A 27958-nucleotide genomic window follows, 5' to 3' on the forward strand; every position below is an offset into this window, starting at 1 on the left:
TGTCTCGACCAGTTGGGGTGAGAGAGAGAGAGAGAGAGAGAGAGAGAGAGAGAGAGGCAGAGAGAGAGAGAGCGAGAGACAGACAGACAGGTGCACAGCAACAACAGTATTGGCAATGGCAGTCAAGCAGGACCATGGCAGGAGGCTCCACCAGGATCCATGAGAACCTGCGAGACGAGAAAGCACAAGAACTCCGGGGAAGAAGTGGAGTTAGTAACATGCATTAATGGGACATGAATGAGTGCAGAAAGAGAGAGGAAGAGAGTAGCTCAGTGCACCATGGGAAATCCCCCGATAGTCTAGGCCTATAGCAGCATAACTAAGGGATGGTTCAGGACTCACCTGATCCAGCTCTAACTATAAGCTTTATCAAAGAGGAATGTCTTAAGCCTACTCTTGAATGTGGTGAGGGTGTCTGCCTCCCGAACTACAACTGGAAGCTGGTTCCACAGGAGAGGAGCTTGGTAACTGAAGGCTCTGGCTCCTGTTCTACTTTTAGAGACTATAGGAACCACAAGTAGCCCAGCATTCAGAGAACGTAGTGTTCTAGAGGGGTAATAGGGTACTGTGAGCCCTTTAAGATATGAAGGGGCCTGACCATGAAGAGCTTTATAGGTGAGGAGGAGGATTTTAAATTCTATTCTACATTTTATAGGGAGCCAATGCAGAGTAGCTAGTACAGGAGAGATGTGATCTCTTTTTCTAGTTCCTGTCAGTACTCGTGCTGCAGCGTTCTGAATTAATTGGAGCGTTTTAATGGACTTATTGGGGCAACCTGATAATAAAGAGTTGCAGTAATCCAGCCTTGAAGTAACAAATGCATGGATTAGTTTTTCTGCATCTGTCTGTGATAGTATGTGTCTAATTTTTCTAATATTACGTAAATGAAAGAAGGCGGTCCTAGAGGTCTGCTTTATGTGGGAGTTAAATGACAAATCCTGATCAAAGATAACTCCAAGATTCCTGACAGGGGTGCTAGAGGCCAAGTTAATGCCATCTAGAGTAACTATATCTTTAGACAGTGAGTCTCTAAGGAAACAAGAATTTCGTTTTTTTCTGAGTTTAACATCAGAAAATTGCAGCTCATCCAGGTTTTTATGTCCTTAAGACATGTTTGTAATTTAGATAATTGATTAATTTCATCGGGCTTGATCGATAGATATAACTGTGTATCTTCTGCATAGCAATGAAAGTTAATGGAGTGATTCCTAATAATGTTGTCTAAAGGAAGAATATATAAAGTAAATAGTATTGGTCCAAGTACAGAACCTTGTGGAACTCCATGACTAACTGTAGTATTTATTGAAGATTCATCGTTAACATGTACAAACTGAGAACGATCTGATAAGTATGACCTAAACCTTAAAGTGTGATTCCTTTAATGCCAATCTGCCGATTGATCATAACCAGTAAAGAAGTGCCAATTGTCATGAACCTGCTCTAGGATTATGACAAAGAAGGGAGACCACACAGAGATTGTAAATGTTCAAAACAAAAAGAAGTTTAATTAAACAATATTCACTGTCACAAGTCACAATATGTATATGTACGTCAGTGAGGTCAGTAGTGTAGTGAGTGAGTGTGTGGACATGGGTGAAGTGTGTCTGTCCCAAAAGGTGGTGCATGTCTCCAAAGACTATCCAAAAAACAAAGACCGCAACAAACCAGGAACCTGGTCACCAACCAGCCGTTTACAAAGAGCAGCACTCAGGACACACCAGGTGTAGCCCATCTAATGGCCACACCCTCTGCCACTCTGTCTCCTGGGGAGAAGGGAAAAAGACCCAGACCAACCAGAGAAGGGTGGGGTCATCACACAATTAAGGGTACGACTTCTTTAAGCAGTCTAGTTGGGATGGGGTCTAAGAAACAGGTTGATGGCTTCGATGAAGAAATTATTGAAGTTAATTGATGAAGATCGATAGCAGAAAAACAGTCTAAATATATATATGATTTTACATTACTTAAAGTTCCTGAACTTGGAGAGCCACTGATAACTGTTGATGGCAGTTGGTGATAAATTTTTTCTCTAATAGTAATAATTTTATTATAGAAGAAGCTCATGAAGTCATTGCTACTTAAGTTTATGGGGATATGTGGCTCAATAGAGCTGTGGCTCTCTGTCAGCCTGGCTACAGTGCTGAAGAGGAACCTAGGGTTATTCTTATTTTCTTCTATTAGTGCTGAGTAATAGGCTCCTCTGGCATTACGGAGGGCCTTTCTATAAGTTTTAGGATTATCTTGCCAAATTGAGCGATATTCTAATAATTTCTAAGAGCGCCATTTCCTTTCAGATTTCCTAGCTATTTGTTTTAACTGGCGGGTTTGGTGGTTGCACCATGGCTAGTTCCTTTGTTTTAATATTTTCCTCTTTATAGGAGCGATAGAATTCACAGACCAAGAAATCTCTGCCCACCATATATATTGTCAGTGGCTGATGAAAGTAGATGACCATGTCATGCTAGCATTTTGCAGATGGAAAAACTAGCATGGCCATTTTCAAGGGGATCCCTTGAGACAAGCCACTTTATGCTAATCCCATGTACATTTTGCTGTATTTTGCATGTGGTGTTATTTTGGCCTAGTGTGGCCTTTACAATTAATTTGGTGACTCCGCTAAACCAGTGACGTAAAGACAAGAAAAGTTGCACCAGTTAAAATAGTAAAACTCTGTCAAAATATAATAACTCTCAAAAAATCATTCTCCAAAAGAAAAAACACTTCCAAAGGTGTGAAACCATCACTGACTATATTAAAATGCACACTGGGATATGGTGCCATTATTCAGGCTTTAGGAGCATTCTTTGAACATGTATACAGCATGCGGCTGTGGCTCAGAGGCAGAGTGGGTTGTTCCTCAATCGGAAGGTTCCATGTGCCGAAGCGTCCTTGAGCAAGATACTGAAACCCAAATTGCTCCCGATGCCGTGCATCGGTGTGTGAATGTTAGTTTCTGTTTGATGGGCTTTGCCATCTCTATGTAAAAGGGTGAATGTGTCTGTAATGTAAAAGCGCTTTGAGTGGTCAGAAGACTAGAAAGGCACTATACAAGTACAGGTCCATTTACCATTACCATTGAGAATGTCTCATTTGTGATTTTTACCGCCTGTTTATGGTCAGCTCTGTGCTTTGTAAACAAACCAACTAGCCAACAGTTCACAAGGACAAAAGGAAAGCCCACATTTCTACTGTTAAACATTATAAAGGACTTGGCTATCACAAGGTTTATGATATGAGGAAAAATCATGCCGCCCTTATCAAGAAGTTGGTTGAATAAATAAAAGTGTGTGTGTGTGAAAATTTTTTATAGAAATCCTCTGTTTTTAACAAAATGCCTCCAGCAGCTCCAGCTGTTCCACTTGTACCACAAGAGCAACATGAAATTTCTCTTGAGATCTTTGTTGGTTACACCTGCACTAAGTTAACTTATCAATCCTCCTTCTCACCAACAAAGCTCTTCATGGTCAGGCCCCTTCATATCTTAAAGAGCTCATAGTACCCTATTACCCCTCTAGAACACTACGTTCTCTGAATGCTGGGCTACTTGTGGTTCCTATAGTCTCTAAAAGTAGAACAGGAGCCAGAGCCTTCAGTTACCAAGCTCCTCTCCTGTGGAACCAGCTTCCAGTTGTGGTTCGGGAGGCAGACACCCTCACCACATTCAAGAGTAGGCTTAAGACATTCCTCTTTGATAAAGCTTATAGTTAGGGCTGGATCAGGTGAGTCCTGAACCATCCCTTAATTATGCTGCCCTATCGTTGCCCTAGCCTAGGGCTGCGTTTCATTAGTCGTTTAACACGCCCTCGTTCACTTGCCCTCGGCACTTGCCCTCGGGGGAATTCCCGCCGCCATCAATTGTCTGGAAAACTGAAGTGAACTTGGTGAGATGGACCCTCGGAGGGCTGAGGGAGCGAGTGAACAACGATGGTCACTCCGAGGTGGATATCACCCACAATGCATTGCAGTTTACGTCATTGCCGCTATAACGCCGAGTAAGGGCAAGTGCGTTTCATTTAAATCCCCCACTCCTGCCCCGCCCACTTTCCCTCCGCGCTCCAAGTGGCCTCCGTGCAACGTATGCTGTTACGTCATACCAAGGGCTGAGGGGAAGTGAACGAGGGGAAGTGGAACTACTAATGAAACGCAGCCATGGTCCTGCTTAACCCCCACTAATATCCATCCAATATTCCATCAGCTGTTGGAAGGTTCCCGGGGAATTATTAAGTCCAAATGGCATTACCTTGAAGTAGTATAGTTGAAACCAGAAGTTTACATACACTGTATAAAAAGACTTTTTTCTCTCTGTCTGACATTAAATCAGATAAAACTTTTCCTGTTTTAGGTCAATTAGGATTACCAAAATTATTTCCATTTGCTAAATGCCAGAATAATGAGAGAGAGAATTTTTTTAGACAATGTTTTTATTACTTTCTTGAAAGTCAGAAGTTTACATACATTTCATTGGTATTTGGTACCATTGCCTTTAAACTGTATGATTTGGGTCAAACGTTTTGGATATCCTTCTCACAATAGTTGGCAGGAATTTGGCCCATTCCTCCTGACAGAACTGGTGTAACTGAGCAAGGTTTGTAGGCCGCCTTGCTCGCACATGCCATTTCAGCGCTGCCCATAAATGTTCAATAGGATTGAGATCAGGGCTTTGTGATGGCCACTCCAAAACATTGACTTTGTTGTCCTTAAGCGACTTTGTAACCAGTTTGGCAGTATGCTTCGGGTCATTGTCCATTTGGAAGACCCATTTGCGCCCAAGCTTTAACTTCCTGGCTGATGTCTTGAGATGTTGCTTCAGTATTTCCACATAATGTTCTTTCCTCATGATGCCATCTATTTTATGAAGGGCACCAGTCCCTCCTGCAGCAAAACAACACCACAACATGATGCTGCCACCCCTGTATTTCACAGTTGGGATGGTGTTCTCAGGCTTGCAAGCTTCCCCCTTTTGCCTCCAAACATAACGATGGTCATTATGGCCAAACAGTTTGATTTTAGTTTCGTCAGATCACAGGACACGTCTCCAAAAATTAAGGTCTTTGTCCCTGTGTGCATTTGCAAACTGTAATCTGGATTTTTTATGTTTCTTTTAGAGTAGTGGCTTCCTCCTGGCAGAGTGGCCTTTCAGCCCATGTCGGTACAGTACTCGTTTCACTGTGGATAACGACACACTCTTACCAGCTTCAGCCAGCATCTTCACAAGCTCTTTTGCTTTTGTTCTTGGGTTGATATGCACATTTCGGACCAAAGCACGTTCAACTCTGGGACACAGAACCCGTCTCCTTCCTGAGCGGTATGATGGCTAGACATTCCCATGGTGTTTATAATTGTTTGAACAGATGAACGTGGCACCTTCAGGCATCTGGAAATTGCACCCAAGGATGAACCAGACTTGTGCAAGTCCACAATTCTCTTCCTGATATCTTGGCTGATTTCTTTTGACTTTCCCATGATGTTACACAAAGAAGCAGTGTGTTTCAGGTGTGCCTTAAAATACATCCTCAGATGTGTCTCTAATTAACTCAAATGTTGTCAATAAATAATCAGAAGCTTCCAAAGACATGACATCATCACCTGGGCTTTCCCAAATTGTTTAAAGGCATAGTAATCTTAGTGTATGTAAACTTCTGACTTTGAAGAAAGTAATAAAAAATTGTCTAAAAAAAAATCCTTCTCTCATTATTCTGGCATTTAGCAAATATAAATAATTTTGGTAATCCTAACTGACCTAAAACAAGAAAAGTGATTGTCTGATTTCATGTCAGACAGTGAGAAAAAAAAGCGTAAGTGTCTTTTTATACAGTGTATGTAAACTTCTGGTTTCAACTGTACAGGCCCAAGGGAAAGATGAAGACAGTTTTTTCTGGCAATGTGACATAATTCAGAGTGAGGTTTTTAGGAGTCAGATATATCGGAGGATGGCTGATTGTGATAGTTGAAAGGAAATTAAGTGATTATGAAACGTCCTTACATTGTTTTTTACACGCAACAGGTAGAGTGTGTTGCTCAAATCGTAAACCCTCCTGCAGTCTTCTCTCATGCTCTCCTCAAAAACTGAATAAAAAATGGAAGTAAATTCAATTGTGGCACGAGCCAGGACCAGGATCAGTCAATGGATAGGTGTTTGGTAAATGGACCTGTACTTGTATAGCGTCTTTCTAGTCTTCCGACCACTCAAAGCGCTTTTACACTATATGCCACATTCAACCTTTCACACACATTCACTCAGTGATGGCAAAGCCCATCGAACAGAAACTGACGCATTTATACACACTCACACACCGATGAATACTTCGACATGTGGCAGGAGGAGCCAGCAATCAAACCAACAACCTTCCAATTAAGGGACGTCCCGTTCTGCCTCTGCACCACAGCCGCCCAGCCTTTTCTATGTTTTGTATCTCCCAAGATGGCATGATAAAGGATCATCATGATAGTGATGAAGAAGCTGTTGCCGTAGTAGGGGGTATGTACTGTATACCTGGATAGGGTTTTGTGAGGTAATTGCATCACTTGTTATACTTTGTCCTCCAAAACAGTGAACTTGGTTGTAGAACTTTAAATTACCTCTCCTGTTTCCATGATTTTGTCATAAAACATCCTGCTGAGCTTTTCGAATGTCCACATCTGTAACTTGGGAATTCTTAGAGGTGTCCCTGTTGGAGTGTAACACAACGGCACAAATGCATTACATGTGAAAAGTTTAATTATTTAGTAGATGCATGCATCAATCAAACAATTGGTGTCAAATTATTGGACTTTACTGAAACTTGTGCAATAAAGTTAATATTAGTAAAATCAGTTACTGTTCTATGAATCAAATACAGTACATCTGAGTATTGTCTGCGTAAAAATGGAAACAGATATGAGGTGACCACATGGGAGCGACTTAACAATTGCAGAGCAGGGTCACCAATACCCACCCAGGTTTCAAGAAGGTTAGAGAGGTTCTCGTGGTCATCTGCCCAGTTGTTGCTAACCTTCTATTTAGTATGTTTATATTGTGGCGCAATGGTTCAGACTTTAGATGCTGTAGAAGCACAAGACTGCAATCTTTACCTTAATCCCACATCGACAGCCCCCCCACAGACACACACACATACTGGAGAACCTCTCTGAGTTGCTAGCTTGGCTACAGCAGAGGTGTCACACAGAAACTTTTACAAACAATTGTCAAAGGGCTCCTGGTGACTGTAAAATCTCCAGCGGGCTCAAACACACAGAGTCTGACAGCAACCGTTGATTAGCTCTGACTAACAGCCGCTGGTTCTGCTACGCTGCTGTGGTCAGTCACACGCGTCCTAAAGTCACTGTCCTTTGCAGCTTTCTGATGTGCTGTCTTCTTCTGCTAGAACTCTATGATGGCAGTGATTATCTTGGGTGGTCACGTCACAGCGGGATGTGATGCTGAATAAATGCGATGCAGCCGTGCCTTACGGAATCAGCCGTTAGAAACTACAAACAGCAGGATACAAAGTTTTCATTTTTGCTGACATTAATTAAACATGAGTATCAATCATTGGGACCTTGCATAATGAGGTCACTCTGCTGTGTGGGTGTCTTTAAAAGTTTAAAAGAAGTTGAAGCAGAGTTTGGGCTCAGTTAGGAGGGACTCTCAGTATGACTACAGCAGGACAACAGGTGAATGCAGAAGTTCACACAATGTCGCAGACTTTGTTTTGTAAATGTTAGCATTATTGTGAATTTGAAAAGGAAATGATGCATTTAGGGATGTTTATATCAATTGTTTCCATGATAATGAATCTGTTTAGCATCACTACACTGACTTCTGTTCATATGTGCTTTATGATTAAGTTGAAAATCGTGCCATACAAGTCCAAGTTGAAGCTAGTTAAGTTTTTACAAATCCATAACCAAAGATAAAATAATTATTGCTTGGTGTGTACAGTGGAATTGAGCGATCATGGTAAACTCTACACAGGTTTCATATTTCACACTCGCTGCCTACTTTGACTCTGGAACTTTTAAGTACTTATATTTTATGATTGTCATGTCTTTATATTTGTTTATTGTCGGTGTCAATGTTTTGCTCATTGTGATTATCTGTATGAACAGAAGCTTACATGAACCTATGTACATATTTCTGTGCAGCCTGTTTGTAAATGAACTGTATGGTAGTACAGGGTTGTTTCCAATGCTTCTGGTTCAGATTCTCTCTGAAGTACAGACAGTTTCTGTTCCCTTTTGTTTCCTGCAGATTTACTGTGTACACTCGTATGGAGCTGTAGAATATTTAAACTTAGCCGTTATGTCTTATGACAGATATCTCGCTATCTGTTATCCTCTACAATATAACACACGAATGACATCTAACAAGATTGCTGTGCTAATTGCTCTAACATGGTTATACCCTTTGCTTTCATGTCATATATATGTAATATATTTGAGTACCCATTCACAGCTGTGTGGGAACATCATTTACAAAGTTTACTGTGACAGCCACTCTGTTGTCAAGCTGGCATGCTCGTACAACCAGGTAGTTAATATAAATGGGCTTATTGTATCTTTTGGGACAATCTTTGGTGCTTTGATTTTTATCATTTTCTCTTACATGAAGATTTTTCTAGTTTGTTTTTCTGGTTCCAAACAGACCAGACAAAAAGCTGTCAGTACCTGCACACCTCACCTTGCTTCTCTCTTTAACTTTTCTGTCGGGGCTAGTTTTGAATTAATCCAGAGCAGGTTTAATATGAACACTGTACCCAATATCATGCGCATATTTTTATCATTATACTTTCTTACATGCCAGCCGCTCTTCAACCCTGTAATGTACGGCCTGAATCTGTCCAAAATCCGTGTCATAGGTAAAAGTCTGATCAAATCAAAAGCTCTTAAGTCATATAACAAATTTACTCATTAGCTTTAATTAAACAGACCTTTAAAGTATTCTAATGTAGAACTTTGCATTCTGTTGTGTGACAAATAAATTAACTCAACTGTTAAAACCTGTTTTCCTTGTGTAAATAGAGGGACATACAAGCACAATACTAATAATAAAACTGTACATCCAATTTGGAAATGTGTCAAATTGAGAAATGAGATTAATGTATTTAATTCAATTAGGGTTAGATCAAAAAATTAAATTTACTATTAAAACTAGCTATTTATATTTATATCACAGATATATCACATTATATCAATGATTCAATTCAATTTTATGCATATAGCTCAATTTAATAACAAAAGTTATCTCAGGACACTTTTAAAATAGAGTAGGTCTACCATTCTCCAAATGAGTATAACTCTTAATGGGATGCTAATGTATTCTACCTCAACAAGGCCTTGTCACCAGTAGACATTAAAAATGTGAAAATCATGTGTATGCCCAATGATAATATATTTTTATAATGTAAATTTACTTAGATTTATTATGTTTTAATTTATTTCTTAATTTCAGTTTTAATATTTGTTGATTTGTTTCCTAACTCTTCAACCTGTGCGACTGTAACCCCTCGAATTTCTCCACAATAAAGACGTTTTTATTTGTATTGAACAAGCAGTGTCTAATATAAATAATAATTACAGACCAGCCTCATTGACCTGACTAATCTCATCTGCTGGTTCAGATTTCCACTACAAACAGGTAGCGCTACAAATCACAAGATTAGACAACAACATGGATATCTTACTTTGCCTTACTATCCTGAAATCCATTTGTATTCAATAGCCTTCATCGCTTTTTCAATAGCAACAGCAAAGTATATACACTACATTAGTCAGGTATTGACAGATATGAAACATTTTATTAATCCCAAAGTGGAAAAGATAGCCTTACAGTGGTGGCAGAAACAGGATACAAATAATCCGAAAAAATATAGATAACAAATAAAGTTTGAAAATTAGACAGTGTGTTGTTATGTATTTTAGTACATTTAATATGTGTAAATGTTGGCGCATACCCAAATGTGAAGTTTTGTGTTTATTCAAATAAGAAAGAGACAATGAATATAATAATGCATAAATGAAAATAATATGAAATGAACAATATAACACATATATAAACATGTGACATGCTTGTTTGGCCACTGGACTTCTCAAGAACCACTCATCCGATTGACTTCACAATTGTCTACATTATTGAGTGTGCCTGAAAAGCACACTATATATTATTCCTCATACTTCATATTCTTATTCTTCCGTGTCGTTTTTCGGTCGACTACTCCTCCCGCAGTTTTGGTCACACATACACAAAAAGGTATCAAAATCTGCTGCTCGGCCGGGAGATTAGTGCTGTGACTTTTCTAAGCGTTTCACCAAACAGTTTGCAAATAAATCGCCAAAAACCAGGCCAAAAAATGAATGGGTGTGTATTGGTAGAATGTTCACGAGCTAGAGTATGTGACATCCTCGCTAAAGTGGAGAGGGAGAAAACAATTTGTAGAAAAAAAAAATTGTAAACTGCTCTCAAGGCCACAAATGTCATTCTACAGAAATATTTTATTGATAGAAACGTCGGTTAATCCGTGGGGTGATGGCGGGAAACACACTGATGCGCCAGCAACACCCCCTCACAGCCCCATTTACGCCCATGTAAATTGAAGAGGAGAAATTTTGAAAGGAGACTGAGCGGTCACATTTTTTTACTTTAGCCACTGAAACTTGACATTCCTATGGTCAACAAGATGAGGATGCTCACGTCATTTTGGTTGTCATTGCGGTTGTTCCAATGGTTAGAGGGGGTTCATTTTGAGATTTTCTGTCTCTCTCAGGAGTCAGAGACAGAGAGAAAGTGTGCAGCTGTGCTTAATTGCTCTGGCCTCCATCAGGCCCTGGTTGCTTGGCAACCAAAGCCTGCCCCTCACAAGACATGAAATTACTGAGTAGTGTCAATGTGTTGTGGTTCACATCAGGCCAGCTGACAGTCTTGCCTGGGCCCGGGACGAGATAATCTTAGATGGGCCCCCCCCCACGCCCAGATCTCTCCTTTCCCTCTGCTCTTCCTCTCCTTCCAATAACAATGTTTGTGTGCACGGTTTCTGTCATGTTCTGGAAATCTCTCATAAAGCTTTCAGTAAATTGAATTTAGTGCACTAGTTGAATTTTTCTCTACGTCAAAGGAGAACAGTAAGCATGGTAGGTAAAATAAGGCCTTTTTGGAGCTGCTATATACTATCCAGTCCCTATCGATTTTTTCCCTCCCATTGTGGGATGTGGAATATGTCAGATAGTTTGGGAATTCCCTGCCCTCTGCATCTGCTGACAATTCCTTTGCCCTCTCTGAGAAAGGCGCCATCACACGTATGAGGTTCACTCTATCAGAGTCGGTCATTCTAGTTGGCCATAATGCAGGATCGCTGAAATTAAGTGTGATCTCTGATCCATTCTGCTCAGACTCTCCGACGGGGCAGCGGGCCCCTCCCGCTTCACCTGCCTGCAGCTGGATCTCTCTCCTCTCTGTCTCATCCTCTCTGACGGAGCTACCAAACTCAACTGTTTCTGTCGGAGATAACGTTGTGTCAGTCTTTTATACAAGCTGATGGACGTTAACATTAGAGCTGGTCTGTTAGGTTACAAGGCTGGTAAACGTTGGCTGTGCTGTTTCTTACCTTGCTCTACGTTGACTTTACCAGTTCCAGCTTCACCTTCACCACCTTTTTTTAATATTTAAAATCTCTAAGGCCTCTTTATTTTCTTCTTCTCTTCTTCTCTTTTCTTTCCTTTTCTGAGCAACGGACTTTTTGAGCGTACTGAACTTCAAATCAAACAACAACATCAAATTTCCATCAGTGGCCAAACCATTTTTGTGTTGGGGGTGACAATTAGGAAGAACACAAATAGAAAGATGTTATGTAACTCAAATATTACACTTTTTTTCCCCCCACAAATAGGCCTTTTTTAAAAAATTAAAAAAATGTAACCCCTAAATTTAATGAGGGCCCAGTTCTGATAATGAAGACAACTGTTTCTAAAACTGTTTTATAGTAGTTCTGTGCTTACAGAAGCAAAACAGGTAGAAAAATAAAGTATGAGTAAATGTGTCTCAGTGTCCAGGTGAGGTCCTCACTGATGTGATTCAAGATTCAAGATTCAAGAAGCTTTATTTATCCCGAGGGAAATAACTGTGCAACAGCTTTAATACAAAGGTGGTAAAGTAAAGTACTACAGGGTTAGAATAAAAATAAGCTAACATAAAATAAAATAAAGGCTAATATAAAATAAATCAAACAATTAACTAAATGCAACCAAATGTAAGCACTTACAGGTAACATAAGTAGAAAAGAAGAAACAAGTAACTAAATGTGACAAAGTGCAACAAAAATTGCAGTTAAATGTAGGTATATACAATATACAACAATACGCACCGTGCAGTTTAGCAGCATAAATTGAAATAAAATAAGTACAAACTAGGTAAGTGACAAGGAGCGATTGGAGTGGTAAAAGTGGTAAAAGTGATAAAAATTGTAGCAGCATTTGTTAGCAGCATAAATTAACTATGGTACAGTACAACTAAATAAAGTGAAATTGGTTATAAAATGATAAAGTGACATTCTTTCAGGGCACTGTGTCTCCACTGTCCATCTTGCGACCGGAGGTAGATGAGTCATAGAGTCTGGTGGACACAGGAAGAAAAGACTTCCTCTGGCATTCTGTGTTACATCGGGGGGGAATGAGTCTGTTGCAGAAGGTGCTTCTGCTCGAGGTTAGCACCTGGTGGAGAGGGTGAGCGTTGTTGTCCAGGATACTGTGCAGTTTACACAGCATCCTCCTCTCAGACACCACCACCAGAGAGTCCAGTTGGACCCCCAGGACAGAGCCAGCCTTCCTGGTGACCCTGCTGATCTTGTTTGCTGCCCTCAGCCTGCTGCCCCAGCACACAGCAGCAAGCGTCAGCGCCACCGGTCTGTAGTCGTTGGAGGTGCTGGGACGCGCCTTCTTCGGTACTGGTATCAGGCAGGATGTCTTCCACAGCACAGGGACCCTCTCCAGACTCAGGCTCAGGTTGAAGATGTGCTGCAGGACTCCACTCAGTTGGGTTGCACAGGTTTTGAGGACCCTCGGGCTGACACCGTCGGGACCTGCTGCCTTGCCTGGGCGGAGTCTGCACAGCTCCTTCCGCACCTGCTCTGCAGTGAAGGTCTGTCGGCCGTGTGTGTTGATGGGGGTGGGGAGAGGTGATGGTGGGGGGGAGAGGACAAGTAAGGCGTAGTCAGGAAAGAACGGAGGGGGAGGGGGGCAGCAGGGCTGGAGGCTTGGAGGTAGATGGTTGTAGAGGAGCTGGGGGAGGGGTAGTCCGGAGCCCTCTCATCAAATCTGTTGAAAAACAGATTCAGCTCGTTGGCTCGTTCAGTACCACCTCCTATTGTCTGGCTGCCAGATGGTTTGTAGCCAGTGATGCTCCTCATGCTGCTCAACACATCCTTCAAGTTGTTCTGCTGGAGTTTGTGCTCCAGCTTTCTCCTGTAGCTGTCTTTGCCCTGTTGGATCCTCTCCTTAAGCTCCCTCTGAACCCGCCTCATCTGCTCCCTGTCCTGATCTTGCCCTCTTCTTCTCATTCAGCAGGACCTTGATGTCTCTGGTGACCCACGGCTTGTTATTTGGGAAACAGCGTACAGTCACTGTAGGAACAACACTGTCCACACAGAAGTTGATGTACCCTGTTATGTAGTCCATGAGATCATCAAGATCCTCTCCATGCGAATCACAGAGCAACTCCCAGTCTGTTAGTTCAAAGCAGCCCTGCAAAGCTTCATCTGTCTCCTGTGACCATCTCCTCACAGTCCTGGTGGTCACAGGAAGCCGCTGGACTTGGGGCTTATACAGGGGCTGCAGGTGGTCTGATCTTTCAAGAGGAGGAAGGGCACTGGAGCTATAAGCCTCCTTAACATTGGCATACAGCAGGTCCAGTGTCTTGTTTTCCCTGGTGAAACAAACTGCTTCAAAGTGGGCATTGTTGCAGCCAGAGTGACGTGATTGAAGTCCCCAGATATTGCAATGAATGCGTCTGGGTGCCGTGTCTGGAGTCCCGCGACGACGGTGCGTATGACGTCACTCGCGCGCGTCGCGTTTGGGGTCGGAGGAATGTAAACAAACAGGATGATCACGTGTGAGAACTCCCTCGGCAGATAATATGGCCGCAGACTCACGGCAAGCAGTTCAATGTCCGGAATGCCCTTGTGGAGCCACGTCTCCGTGAAACACTGCACGCTGCTCTCACAATATACCCGCTGAGTCCTCACCAAGCCCGCCAGCTCGTCCATCTTATTAGCCAGCGACCTCACGTTCCCCATGGTGATGGAAGGGAGAGATGGTTTATATCTCCGCTTCTTTTCCCGGTGTTTACGTCCAGCCTTACATCCCCTGTACTTCCTCCTTAGTTCTCTGGGAATTTCAGGCCTCTCCCGCATCAGGGCCGATGGGTGTAGCGACAACAGCTGATCTCGGGTGTAAACAATAGACCCGCCGCATTGTTGCGCCCACATGGAGACGTGGTCGGGAAAAATTGTCCCAAGAATGAGACACACGGACAAAAAACATGGAAAAAAGTTCCCAAACATAGTTGGCTAAGGTTAGCACAACAACTTACTGAAAAGAAACGGTAATAGAAAACAATAAATAAGAAAAAAAATAGCTGTTGGAAGCAGTGCGGAAAAGAGAGAGAGCAACTGTTGCTGGCCGCCACTCGACACAGCGCCGTAACCGGAAGGGGACACCCAGGTATTTGAAACTGCTCACCCTCTCCACTTCAAGCTCCCGGATAGACAGTGGTTGATGAGGTCTCCTCTACTTCCTCATGTCCACTATCATCTCCTTTGTCTTGTCTGTGTTGAGGGAGAGGTTGTTGTCATCAAACCATGCCACTAGACCGGCCACCTCCCTCCTGTAGGCCGCTTTGTCACCCCAGTGATGCGACCGATCACTGCAGTGTCATCCGCGAACTTCAGGATGATGTCCTTGTGGAAGGCGACACATATAATAGCTTGTATGTATAGTGTACATAGCTTCATGTTTTTATTTGTTTCACTTTAAACAGTTTTTGGTCTGTTTCCCATCTCTTCAGGCTGCTTCTTGTGCCGCTGTAACATTTTAATTTATAAAGTTCTACAATAAATATTTTGTCTTTTCTTCTTTATAATGAGCAAACTGCACGTGCAACACATTTTAGACAGTGCCAGCATGACAGTCCTAAAGTTAATCATAATAACAGACAATAGTTTCTTTGACTTTAATCAGAATTAAATAATCTCAGGGTAATGAGATTATACTAAGTGCTGGGGTAGAGGTCAAATAATGTAGAGGCACAGTTCCCATCACAAAGAGCCATTTTGCCTCTTTTCATAAAAGGATTTTCAAAATCCTTTGACCTTCTTGAAAGGTTCTTGTGCAGCAGAGGTCTTCTAATGAGAAACGTAAAGAAAGCATGTCAGTGTTCTAAATACAGTGTTACCACCTAATTGTCTTGAAAACAGATGGAATTTACCTTGACAAACTCCATCCTCAAACAAGTTAGATGTACAATGGTGGCACTGATGTGGTTGAGAAACTCAAGCTTGCATTCGAGGCCCACCAACTGCTGCCAGTCCCTTGCTGAGGCCAGACCAGTTTTGGCTGCCATCCAGCTCTCACAAACACAATGGACTTCTTGAAAGGGCCAGAGTGCTTTGCTCATTGAACTCCCGAGTTGATGGCCTCAGCAATGGCCTTGATGGACTCTGTACTGTCCCACTGTAAGGACTTGAAGGGTGTTTGAAGTTTATTTTGGTGTCCATAGTGGGCAGTGTTGCTCAGGCTCTTTAGCAACCACAGCCATCTCCTGAGCCTTTTCATCATCCAGTATTCTTATCAGACAATGGACTTAGATCTTAGTGCCGCATTTGACACCACTGACCATAATATTCGATTACAGAGACTTGAGCATCAAATTAGCATTAAAGGAACTGCACTAAGCTGGTTTAAGTCATATTTATAAGATCATTCACAGTTTGTAGAGGTTAACGATGAATCCTCCATAAATACTAAAGTTAGTCATGGAGGTCCACAAGGTTCTGTACTTGAACCAATTCTATTGACGTTATGCTTCCCTTAGGCAACATTATTAAGAATCACTCCATTTACTTTCACTGTTATGCATTTGTTACTTCAGGTGAGTCCTGAACCATCCCTTAGTTATGCTGCTATAGGCCTAGACTATTGGGGGATTTCCCATGATGCACTGAGCTCATCTCTTCCTCTCCTTCTCTATCTGCACACATTCATGCCCCATAAATGTTGTGCTGGCTACTGTGGTTGTAGACGCTATTTTACTGAAAAGATAACCTCTGTTATTTATTGGCATTATACAAATAAAACTGAATAAGTTTAGGGAGCGTTTCTTCTCTGAACAATTCCTAAACTGTCTCTGGTGTTCAATTCAGTTTTATTTGTATAGCGCCAAATCATAAAAGAAGTTATCTCAGAACATTTTTCAAATAGAAAAGGTCTACACCGTACTCCTACAGGCCCAACAATTCGATTTAGAAAATACAAACAGCAGGATACAAAGTTTTCTTTTTTGCTGACATTAATTAAACATGAGTATCAATCATTGGGACCTTGCATAATGAGGTCACTCTGCTGTGTGGGTGTCTTTAAAAGTTTAAAAGAAGTTGAAGCAGAGTTTGGGCTCAGTTAGGAGGGACTCTCAGTATGACTACAGCAGGACAACAGGTGAATGCAGAAATGTAAATGTTAGCATTATTGTGAATTTGAAAAGGAAATGATGCATTTAGGGATGTTTTTAACAATTGTTTCCATGATAATGAATCTGTTTAGCATCACTACACTGACTTCTGTTCATATGTGCTTTATGATTAAGTTGAAAATCGTGCCATACAAGTCCAAGTTGAAGCTAGTTAAGTTTTTACAAATCCATAACCAAAGATAAAATAATTATTGCTTGGTGTGCACAGTGGAATTGAGCGATCATGGTAAACTCTACACAGGTTTCATATTTCACACTCGCTGCCTACTTTGACTCTGGAACTTTTAAGTACTTATATTTTATGATTGTCATGTCTTTATATTTGTTTATTGTCGGTGTCAATGTTTTGCTCATTGTGATTATCTGTATGAACAGAAGCTTACATGAACCTATGTACATATTTCTGTGCAGCCTGTTTGTAAATGAACTGTATGGTAGTACAGGGTTGTTTCCAATGCTTCTGGTTCAGATTCTCTCTGAAGTTCACACAGTTTCTACTTCATTTTGTCTCCTGCAGATTTATTGTGTACACACTTATGGAGCTGTTGAATATTTAAACTTAGCCATCATGTCTTACGACAGATACATAGCTATCTGTTATCCTCTACAATATAACACACGAATGACATATAACAAGATTGCCATGCTCATTGCTTTAACATGGTTATACCCTTTGCTTGCATGTATTGTCATAATATATTTGAATTCACATTCACAGCTGTGTGGGAACATCATTTACAAAGTTTACTGTGACAGCCACTCTGTTGTCAAGCTGGCATGCTCAGATGCCAATGTAGTTAATATATATGGACTCATTGCATCTTTTGGCACAATCTTTGGTGCTTTCATTTTTATCATGTTCACGTACATGAAGATTCTTATAGTTTGTTTTTCTGGTTCCAAACAGACCAGACAAAAAGCTGTCAGTACCTGCACACCTCACCTTGCTTCCCTGCTTAACTTTTCTGTCGGGGCTAGTTTTGAATTAATCCAGAGCAGGTTTAATATGAAGAGTGTACCCAATATGATGCGCATTTTTTTATCGTTATATTGGCTCACATGCCAGCCGCTCTTCAACCCCGTCATGTATGGACTGAAAATGTCCAAAATCCGTGTTATAGGTAAAAGTCTGATGTCAAATGTTGTCTAGCCTTAATTTAATCAGACCTTTGAAGTATTCGAACGTAGAACTTTTGTTATAATGTGACAAATAAATTAACTCCAATGTTAAAAGCCTGTTTTCTTTATGTATATAGAGGGACATACAACCACAATACTAACCATAAGACTGTACATCCGATTTAGAAATGTCAGTGTGCACCATGTTGTCAGATTGATATAGTAGTAATAGTTGATTTACAATTATAACTCCATATTTATATTTGATCACAGTGTGTATATTATATCAATGATTAATACCATTCTCTAAATGAGTATGACTCTCAATGGGATGCTACTGTACTCTACCTCAACAAGGCCTTTGCACCAGTAGACTAATTATATCCACACAGATATTTTCAAAATGTACAAATCATGTATATGTCCAATTACAATATATTTTATAATGTAAAAAGTGTTTTTATTTGCTAACCATTGAATTTCTCCTCAATAAAGACCTCTCCTATTTGTGACGACAAACAGTGTCAACATTATGTAAGTAATAATTACAGACCAGTTTTATTGGCTCTGATCTTATCTACTGGTTGAAGCAGAGGTCAGATTTCCATCATTAGTCAGGTAGTGCGACAGATCACAAGGTCAACAACATGGACCTTGGTCTTACTATACTTAAGTCCATATTGGAACAGTGAGGCCAATTCTTTTATTTTTGCTGTAGAATGAAATCATTTGGGTTTGACATCAAAAGATGACCACAAGACAAGAGATCAACATTTCAGCTTTTATTTCCAGCTATTTATATCTGGATCTGATACACAACTTAGAAGATAGCATTATTTGTTACAGAACACCAATTTTTTTAGGTGAGCAGTATTGGAACAGATGGACTTAAGATAGATTAAAGTGAATAAGACTTAGAGAATATTTAGTTGCAAATCCTTTGCTTGAAATAACTGCACCAAGCCTGCGACCCACTGACATCACCAAACTTCTTTTGTGATGCTTTTCCAGACTTTCACTGCAGCCTCTTTCAGTTGTTGTTTGTTTTGGGGGGGTTACTCATTTCAGTCTCCTTGTTTGTTTTGGGGGGGTTACTCATTTCAGTCTCCTCTTTAGCAGGTAAAATGCTCTATGGGGTTTAGGTCTGGAGATTGACTTTGCCAGTCTAAAACCTTCAACTTTGTGCACCTGATGAACTCCTTTGTTGCTTTAGCAGTGTGTTTTGGGTCATCATCTTGCTTCATGATGAAGGACCTCCCAATCAGTTTGGTTGCATCTTTCTTGAAATTGGCAGACAAAATGTTTCTGTAGACTTCTGAGTTCATTTTGCTGCTGCCATCATGTGTTACATCATCAGTGAAGATTAATGAGCCTGTGCCAGAAAAAACCATGCAAGCCCGAGCCATGACATTACCTCCACTGTGTTTCACAGATGAGATCCTTTCTTTCTCCAAATTCCATTACTTTGATAAAGGTTAATGTTTGTCTCATCAGTCCCAAAAACATCCAAGAATCTTTGAGGCTCGTCTCTGTACTTTTTGGCAAATTCCAGCCTGGCCTTCCTATTCTTCTTGCTAATGAGTAGTTTGCATCTTCTGGTGTAGCCTCACATGAAAAATGGAACGGTTCAAACATAAGGTGCTATCTTCTAAGTTGTGTATCAGGTCAGGATGTAAATACCTGGAAATAAAAGCTGAAATGTTGATCTCTTGTCTCATGTTCATCTTTTGATGTCAAACCCAAATGTTTTCAGTCTACAGCAAAAATAAAAGAATTGGCCTCACTGTTCCAATAATTTTGGAGGGGAGTGTACATGTTGTAGGAGATTGTTGTTCAATAGCAACAGCAAATAATCTTTATGGTATCAAACCTAAAAAAATGCTGACAATGCAAAGTAGGGCGTTTCACAGTTACCTTATTCAATTCAATTAAATTTTATTTGCATATAAATTATGTTATATATTTTATTGGATTATTTTTGCTGATGAATTGAGATAAAACATTTTGTGGGCAGAAACAGGCTATATAGGTATTTTGTTACCTGTACATATTCGCGTAAATGTGCAGTTTTCTGATAATCCAGATCAAAATGATACAATGATTATAATTGTGTACATAATACATATGTGATATAGCAAATATATACAGTCATATAAATATGATATATAAACAACATTTTAATCTTGGTGGAGTTAATTTTAAATACTTTATATACTGTATGGTAGTTTATTCTTCAAAGGGCATTATATTTCATCATAATTTATCTTTAAAATGTATTGTAGGGTAAGTATAAAGTAGTAAAGTAGATGTGTTCTCACAGAGCTTTCTAGTTTGTGGCATGTGGCACCAGATCTGTGGTTGAAGTTGTTATTTGTATATATATTGTATATGCTTGTTTTAAAAAGTCAGACCCCATTACTGTGGTTTAAAGTTTGGGGGCTGGGATACTCCTTTGCTCATATTTGGATTACAAATCATGCATTTAAGACTGAAAGATATTTTTTTTTAAATGTTGTGACTTTTTATGCCTTTATTTAATAGAGAACCGTATTGGGAGTAACATGTTTTAAAGGAAAGTTACTGAAACAAAAACTAAAAATGCTAAAAAATACTGGACAACTGCAGAATGTTGCAGACAAACACATCCGAGCGTAATGATTTTCCAGTTTATGATCTAACATCAGCGACCTCACGGTGGACAGATTGGTCCATTCATCATATATAATTATAGATTAACTTTGGGGAAGGTCTGGTTTTAGGACCTTCAGCACACACTGGAGCAATATTTTGCGATCGAGATCAGAGTCAGCATCAATGGTTCTCTGCCAGAAAACAGTGGACTGACCTCTCTGGATTGGAAGTGTGTGACTCTTTTGGTGCTCCTCCAGCTGGGCCGAGGTTATTTAGGCTGGTTATCATTCTGTCTTGCTGTCTCTCACCATCACCATTTATCTTTCTTTGTTTTGCCTCCACAACGCCACACACACACAACACTATAACCATCACTGACTTACAGACGACTCATTTATAATGTTGCTTTTGTTGTAGTTTAAAATAAAAAATATTGTGTGGTCTAGCTGTGACAAAATGGGGGCTCGTCCAGTATCCAAACCAATCTCTTGCACACAAAGTGAGAATCATACCTCTTGACTAAATGGAGTAGGAGACAAGTGAATGAAGTAAAGATAATTGTTTGTTATGATGTGATGTGATTTTCTATGAGATCTGTTTGAGTCCCAGACGAAGACTTGATGCGCAAACTCGTCAGAATTTGTTTTTAGGTCTAAGTTGACCATGCTATGACAATAAAGGCATTGTAATTGTTAAAGCTTAAGCTTAGCCTAGAGTCTCTCTCTCTCTCTCTCTCTCTCTCTCTCTGTGTCTGTCTGTCTGTCTGTCTGTGTGTGCTTCATTACAGGACTGGAATCTGGTGTTTAGGTGCCAGGTGGCCAGCTGCTGATCATCTTCAATCAGGAGAGGGAAACGGAGAAGCTAAAATGCTAATTTGTTCCGGGGTTGGGGGACTCATTCCTGCAGCACTCTATTGAAGAACTCAAGATCTGCTAGTAAACAATACAATGAGTATTGAGCTCGCTTCTGAGACGATTTGATACTGATTACTTACTTATTTAAATTAAATTCAGTTACTGGAAGCGGATCTAAAGAGCTCTTTGCCAAAACATGAACCTGCTGAATGTTCCTGTAATGTTGTAAATAAAAAAACAATGTTTATATTCAGAGGTTTGGACTTCTTCTCCTGTTTGTTGTTTCCGTATTAAGTTAATTCAGTTAGAAAAACCCAGGACGCTCCATTACAATACAGTTACACTATTATCTGCAAAACTGTGTCGGACAAACAAAGACTATACAACTGAGACTATACAAAAACATTTTATTAAAAACTGTCACATAAGAAAACGTACACTGTACTATACAAAACAACTTCATTCAAAACATCGAAATCTGTTGTGGTGGTGTAGCAGCAGTGTTTCACTATCTGTTGCTAGTTATTTACTTTACTGACACTGTCTTAGTAAAGTGCCTTAGTTTTAAACATACTATTTTATAATTACAAAGATTTTAATTTCCATTCTACTATTAAATATATTTTGTTCTGAAACATGGTGCATGGAACTGTTTTAATATCTGTTGTAACAGCTTTAGAGTTACTTATCAGTAAATAAAATAATAACGGTGGTTAGAATAATACAAAGTATTGGTACAGTAGTTAGGTGGCGGCTAATACTTTGCATATATTTGATATCAGATTTTTACATATGACACGGATTTTGGGCAGATTCAGTCCGTACATTACAGGGTTGAAGAGTGGCGGGCATGTGAGAAAGTATAACGACAAAAAAATGCGCAACACATTTGGTACACTGTTCATATTAAACCTGCTCTGTAATATTTCAAAACAAGCACCAAAAGAAAAGTTCAGCAGGGAAGCGAGGTGAGGTGTGCAAGTACTGACGGCTTTTTGTCTGGTCTGTTGCGAACCAGAAAAACAAACTAGAAGAATTTTTATGTAAGTGTAAAGAATTAAAATGAGAGGGCCAAAGACTGAGAACGCACTAACAAACAGTCCGTAGATGTTATTGGCTGTGGTGTCGTAGCAGGCCAGTTTCACAATAGAGTGGTTATCACAGTATACTTTGTTAATGATGTTCCCACACAGCTGTAAAGGAACAATCAAAGGCAGTGTACAAAAATTTACAATAAATACAACTGACCAGGTTACAGCAATGAGGACGGCAACTCTGTTACCTGTCATACGTGTGTTATATTGCAGAGGACAACAGATAGCGAGGTACCGGTCATAAGACATGACGGCTAAATTCAAAAACTCTACACTTCCATAAGTATATACACAGAAAATCTGCAGGAAACAAAAAGAAGCAGCAATAGTGTGAACATCAGAGAGAATCTGAACCAGCAGGAATGGAAACAACCCTGTACTACCATACAGTCCATTCACAAACAGGCTGCACAGAAATATGTACATAGGTTCATGTAAGCTTCTGTTCATACAGATAGCTACAACCGGCAAAACATTGGCAAAAACAATAAAAATATATAGACACATGACAATAATGAAATATAAGTATTTTAAATGCCCGGTGTCAAAATAGGCACTAAATGTGAAATATGATACCTGTGTAGAGTTTATCATGAGCCTCCTTCTGGTTCACAACAACTCTACTGTGCAGACACTTTTGTTTAATTTTTACATTTCACATCGTTGTGGATTCAACTGGTTAGAATGAGCCTGTTTTAAAGGTCTGCCTGTTTAGCACAATGTGCTGCTGAAATATCAAACACATACAAACAGAGGTCAGGATAAAAGTACTAAACAGGTTCATTATAATGGATACAGTTTGATCTAACAACCCCAAACAGACCATTTCCTTTCCAAAGTCAGTATAATGTTTAAGTTAGAAAGTAGAAAAATAAGTGTGTGACATTGAGTGTTCACCTGTCGGCCTGCTGCAGTCCCTCCTAACTGAGCTCAAACTCTGCTTTCACTTCTTTTAAATGTTTAAAGACACAGAACACCCACAGCAGCAGAGTGACCTCATTATAAAAGGTCACGATTAATAAAGACTAATCCTACGTCCATACTGGCAAAAAAAGGAAGGACAACCAGTATTTGGTCCCATGTCAGTTATGTTATGTTTTTGTTACATGATCAATACAAATATCAAATTATCAAATAATTAGTACTTCCTAAAGGTCCAGTGTGTAACAATGAGGAGGATCTATTGTCGTTAATGTAATATAATCATAGGTATGCTGCAGCTTAGTGTATAATCACCTGAAAGGACAGCTAGAATGAGACATTTTTTATCTACAGAGGGAGCGGGTCCTCTTCTACGGAGGCCGCCATGTTGAACTGCCATGTTTCTACAGTAGCCCAGAATGGACAAACACTGGATCTAGATAGGGCAATCTGCATTTCTCACACAGTTCGTGGCCCCTGTATTTTCTCCCTTGTGCTCGGAGGGTGAACTGAGGGAGTGTGACTACAGCAGGTTTCACACAATGTCAAACTTTTTTTTAAGTACTTATATTTTATCATTATCATGTCTTTATATTTGTTTACTGTAAATGTTTTGCTCATTGTGATTATCTGTATGAACAGAAGCTTACATGAACCTATGTACATATTTCTGTGCAGCCTGTTTGTAAATGAACTGTATGGTAGTACAGGGTTGTTTCCAATGCTTCTGGTTCAGATTCTCTCTGACATTCACACTGTTTCTGTTCCCTTTTGTTTCCTGCAGATTTCCTGTGTGTATAAATATGGAAATATGGAATTTTTAAACATAGCCATCATGTCTTATATCTCGCTCTCTCCTTCGTCTGTTAAGATAACTGAACATTTTGTGAGTCTTGAGGCATTGTCAGCCTTTATATCTCATTTGTAAATGCTTAATAAGCCATAGATAGTGCTCACTTAAGATGAGCTTGTGCAAAATACTTAATTAACGAGTAGTAAGTGCTTTGTAATTGCCTCAATTCATGAATTCCTGCATTAATAACTGTTTATAGGCCATCATGTTTTCCAGTTTGGGTGAGAAAGACTAAGAACAAGACTTTCAAATGAATTATAATTTAGTTTAGGTTTAGGGTCCATTAAAACGCTCGAATCATATATGGCTGCTACTCCACCTCCTCGGCCAGTGCCTCGAGGAATGTGAGTATTAATATGACTGGGGGGGTTGGATTCATTTAGGCTAACATACTCCTCGTGGGACAACCAGGTCTCAGTAAGACAAAGTAAATCAATATCATAATCTGATATTAATTCATTCACTAAAACAGCTTTAGAGGACAGAGACCTGATATTTAACAGCCCACATTTCATTCTCTTATTTAATCTCTTATTTATCACCAGAACCCCCTCCATCCACCACATCACCCCTGTTCTACAGCAACTCCACTGGCTCCCGGTAAAACTCTGCATTGACTTCAAAATCCTCCTATTCACGTTCAAGGCCATCCACAACCTCTCCCCTCCTTATCTGTCCGAACTCCTCCACATCGCCAACCCTTCCCGTTCCCTCAGATCTGCCTCCTCTGTCCACCTCTCTGTCCCTCCCGCCCGCCTCGTCACCATGGGGAGCAGGGCTTTCAGCCGCTCTGCCCCCCAACTCTGGAACTCACTCCCACCGGACCTCAGGAACCTGGACTCTCTCACACTCTTCAAATCAAGATTAAAAACTCACCTATTCAGAACTGCCTACCCCACTTAACCATCTACATTGTCTTTTCTTATCTCTTTCTTATTTCTTGCTGGGGTTTTTTTGTGTTGTACGGTGTCCTCGAGTGCCCAGAGAGGCGCCTCTAATAATTTAATGTATTATTATTATTATTATTATTATTATTTTGTGCTACTGAGGAGTTGGTTTTAATTTTTATTAGATTTTTATGTTGAACTCCTCTTGTTTTTATTTCTTTAAATAATTTAGGTGGTCGGGGGACAGACACAGTCTCTATGGGGTTTTGGGTGGGTGACTGTTCTTGTACGTGGATAACAATCTTACTGTATTTATGTTTAGCTTTAGCCAGCAGTTTTAAATTTGATTCAATGTCGCCCGCTCTGGCCCCAGGGATACATTTAACTATGGCCGCTGGCTTCGCTAACTTCACGTTTCACCCATCTCCATGGGAACCTTGAATAAAATTCGTCCGAAATGCACCAGACATCAATCAATGATATCTGCAGGTTATATTTTACAACGGCTATATTGGACAACATTTCTCATTTCTGTCCATTTCTCAAGCTATCCTGTCAAATAAAAGGAAGAAAAGCCCCCAAAAAAATGTGTTTTAAAAAAACAGTACAGGTACGGTTTTCATAGTTTTGCGATATCATATGGTCAGAGATCACAGTGCCTACTAATCATCTGTGGATTTCTAAATTCAAAGTAGTTGAAAGCTGAGAGACACAGCTTGCGCAGCGGAACATCTTGATTTTTATTCCGACGTCCATGTTAACAGATGCAGTTTGACTCTCAGCTGCACCTGCAGCGTGATTCACTACAGAGTCGAGGTCTCACCTATTTTTACTGCGAGCCGTCACTGTGTTAGGGCTGATCAATGTACACCAATACTGTTACAAACTGGAATGTGGGCGATTAGTCGACCAGTCGATGAAACATTGGTACCCTTTCTAGGACTGTATAATTTAACCACATTTGGTTCCTGTGGTCTGCTTCGGGATTCTAGCAGCTGATTTCACTCTCTAATATCGAACCTCAAACATCTGTTAGAGATGGTACTGTTCAGGGGAAAGAGAAATTATTGATGAATTGATTGAATTGATGATGATTTGGAAAATGATTGGCAGGGGTAAGACGTAAACAGGATTAGTATTTATTCGGATAAAACATGCAAAAAAACCTTTATTGGCCCTTAAACCCCTAAATATCTGAGTTTCCTGTGAGTGCCATTCTCTTTACTTTCTTACTTTAATCTCCAAGTAAAACATTTGTTTGGTGGCTGCTGCCAAACTCCTGTGGGAGACACTACCAAACTAAAGGACTGAAGCTTCTCTGTTCAGTAACCATCGCGACAGAAAGTGACCTCCCATGATTCCCTGTGTGCTAATTGGCCTGTTAGTGAAGCTGGTTAGAGCCTCCAGAGTGTCCAAGTGTCCACACAGACGCCTCTGGGGTCTGGCCTTGTTGTGTTACAGATGGAAATAGTTGCTGTTGATGAAGAGAGGAGCTCCACCGGGGCTCGTTACTGTGAACTGATACAGTAAACATGACGAAATCACACTGCCCACTCTCTAGGACAATTAAACATGTTAAAAATCTATTTCCTTCCAAGGAAAAAAAGTTATCACTGAACTTTAAATCTATAATCTGTAATATTTCCTCATTAAAAAATTTAAAAAAAAAAAAAATTTTTTTTTTAAAAGATTTTTTTAAAAAAAAAAATAAAAAAAAAAAAAAAAAAATCATTAAACAGTGTATAAACTCTGAGCTATGTTCTATATGGAGTTGATTCAATCAATAATCTATAATCATTAAAAGTGTTATCACTGAACTTTAAATCTATAATCTGTATGGAGTTATAATTCATAAAATCTATAATCATTAAACAGTGTATAAACTCTAGAGCTATGTTCTATATGGAGTTGATTCAATCAATAATCTATAATCATTAAACAGTGTATAAACTCTAGAGCTATGTTCTATATGGAGTTGATTCAATCAATAATCTATAATCATTAAACAGTGTATAAACTCTAGAGCTATGTTCTATATGGTATTAAGTTGTTTCCCGAATGTTTCCAACAATGTTCAAACCCAGAGAAATCTGTCATTATATACCAGTAACGGTGTGCGTCACTGTTTTGCAGGATATGTGAAAGTAATGTCCAGAGTTCAGTCTCACTCTATGAAGAACACGTTCTTGGGAAATGCTGTCCACATGAAAAAAAAAAGTGAATTATTGGTTTACAATGGATATAGAAGACAAAAAATGTTGACAGAGAATAGAGTAATCTTTTCCTCAGAAAAACCATAGTATTGGTATATAATTGTTTATATATATATATATATATATATATATATATATATAGTTTTGGCTTGCAATGTTTAAGCTATGCATTTCTCTTACTACTGACTTTCCATACACACTTTACGTTCTCACGTATCCATTCACATATCTACTGAGGAAAAAAATAACCAGGTCAAGATGTAACTTCGTTAAGACAGACAGCAGAATTCTGGTTCGGGTTAATACAGATCAATGCCATTGCCATCACATGAATCTTACTCACTTACATTGAGACGTTGTCAATAACATGTGAGCTACTTTGTTGATTTGGTCCTGTGTTGTAGATGGGTGTTTCAGGTGTGCATGCTGGTGATAAAATCCTGGTTAGGGCGTCCATCAATGCTGTTCTCTTCCGCAAACAGCTGACAGCAGAGTGAATGTGGCGTGATCCAGGATTTAGAGTAAGTGTTGATTAGAGGATGACTGTTTGTGGCGGTTGGGATTTAAGGGATTAAAACAACCTTACTCTGTTTAATTCCACAAAATTGAGCATGTTGCTCTGAATGACACTGTGGCACTCTCCTGTCTCCTCTGCTAAAAATGTGAATGAATGAA

General features: G+C 39.8%; 3 protein-coding genes across 3 annotated transcripts; 2 read left to right on the plus strand and 1 right to left on the minus strand.

Moving 5' to 3' along the window:
• The first annotated feature begins 7367 nt into the window (after positions 1-7367).
• LOC127363049 (olfactory receptor 11A1-like) lies at positions 7368-9529 on the plus strand. Its single transcript, XM_051399491.1, has one exon. It carries the CDS (start codon positions 7937-7939, stop codon positions 8891-8893), a length of 957 nt encoding a protein of 318 aa, XP_051255451.1. The 5' UTR covers positions 7368-7936; the 3' UTR covers positions 8894-9529.
• Positions 9530-16521: 6992 nt separating this feature from the next.
• On the plus strand, positions 16522-18349 carry LOC127363060 (olfactory receptor 142-like). Its single transcript, XM_051399509.1, has one exon. It carries the CDS (start codon positions 16935-16937, stop codon positions 17859-17861), a length of 927 nt encoding a protein of 308 aa, XP_051255469.1. The 5' UTR covers positions 16522-16934; the 3' UTR covers positions 17862-18349.
• Positions 18350-21702: 3353 nt separating this feature from the next.
• LOC127363055 (olfactory receptor 11A1-like) lies at positions 21703-23387 on the minus strand. The gene has a single exon (XM_051399503.1). It carries the CDS (start codon positions 23001-23003, stop codon positions 22059-22061), a length of 945 nt encoding a protein of 314 aa, XP_051255463.1. The 5' UTR covers positions 23004-23387; the 3' UTR covers positions 21703-22058.
• Between the last annotated feature and the right edge of the window lie 4571 nt (positions 23388-27958).

This window comes from Dicentrarchus labrax, unplaced genomic scaffold, assembly GCF_905237075.1.
Source record: "Dicentrarchus labrax unplaced genomic scaffold, dlabrax2021, whole genome shotgun sequence".
NCBI classification, from domain to species: Eukaryota; Metazoa; Chordata; class Actinopteri; family Moronidae; genus Dicentrarchus; species Dicentrarchus labrax.

What these genes read in the sequence shown, in the direction of transcription:
- LOC127363049 (XM_051399491.1), top strand. Translation starts at nt 7,937, where the DNA reads ATGGTAAACTCTACACAGGTTTCATATTTCACACTCGCTGCCTACTTT.
- LOC127363060 (XM_051399509.1), top strand. Translation starts at nt 16,935, where the DNA reads ATGGTAAACTCTACACAGGTTTCATATTTCACACTCGCTGCCTACTTT.
- LOC127363055 (XM_051399503.1), bottom strand. Translation starts at nt 23,003, where the DNA reads ATGATAAACTCTACACAGGTATCATATTTCACATTTAGTGCCTATTTT.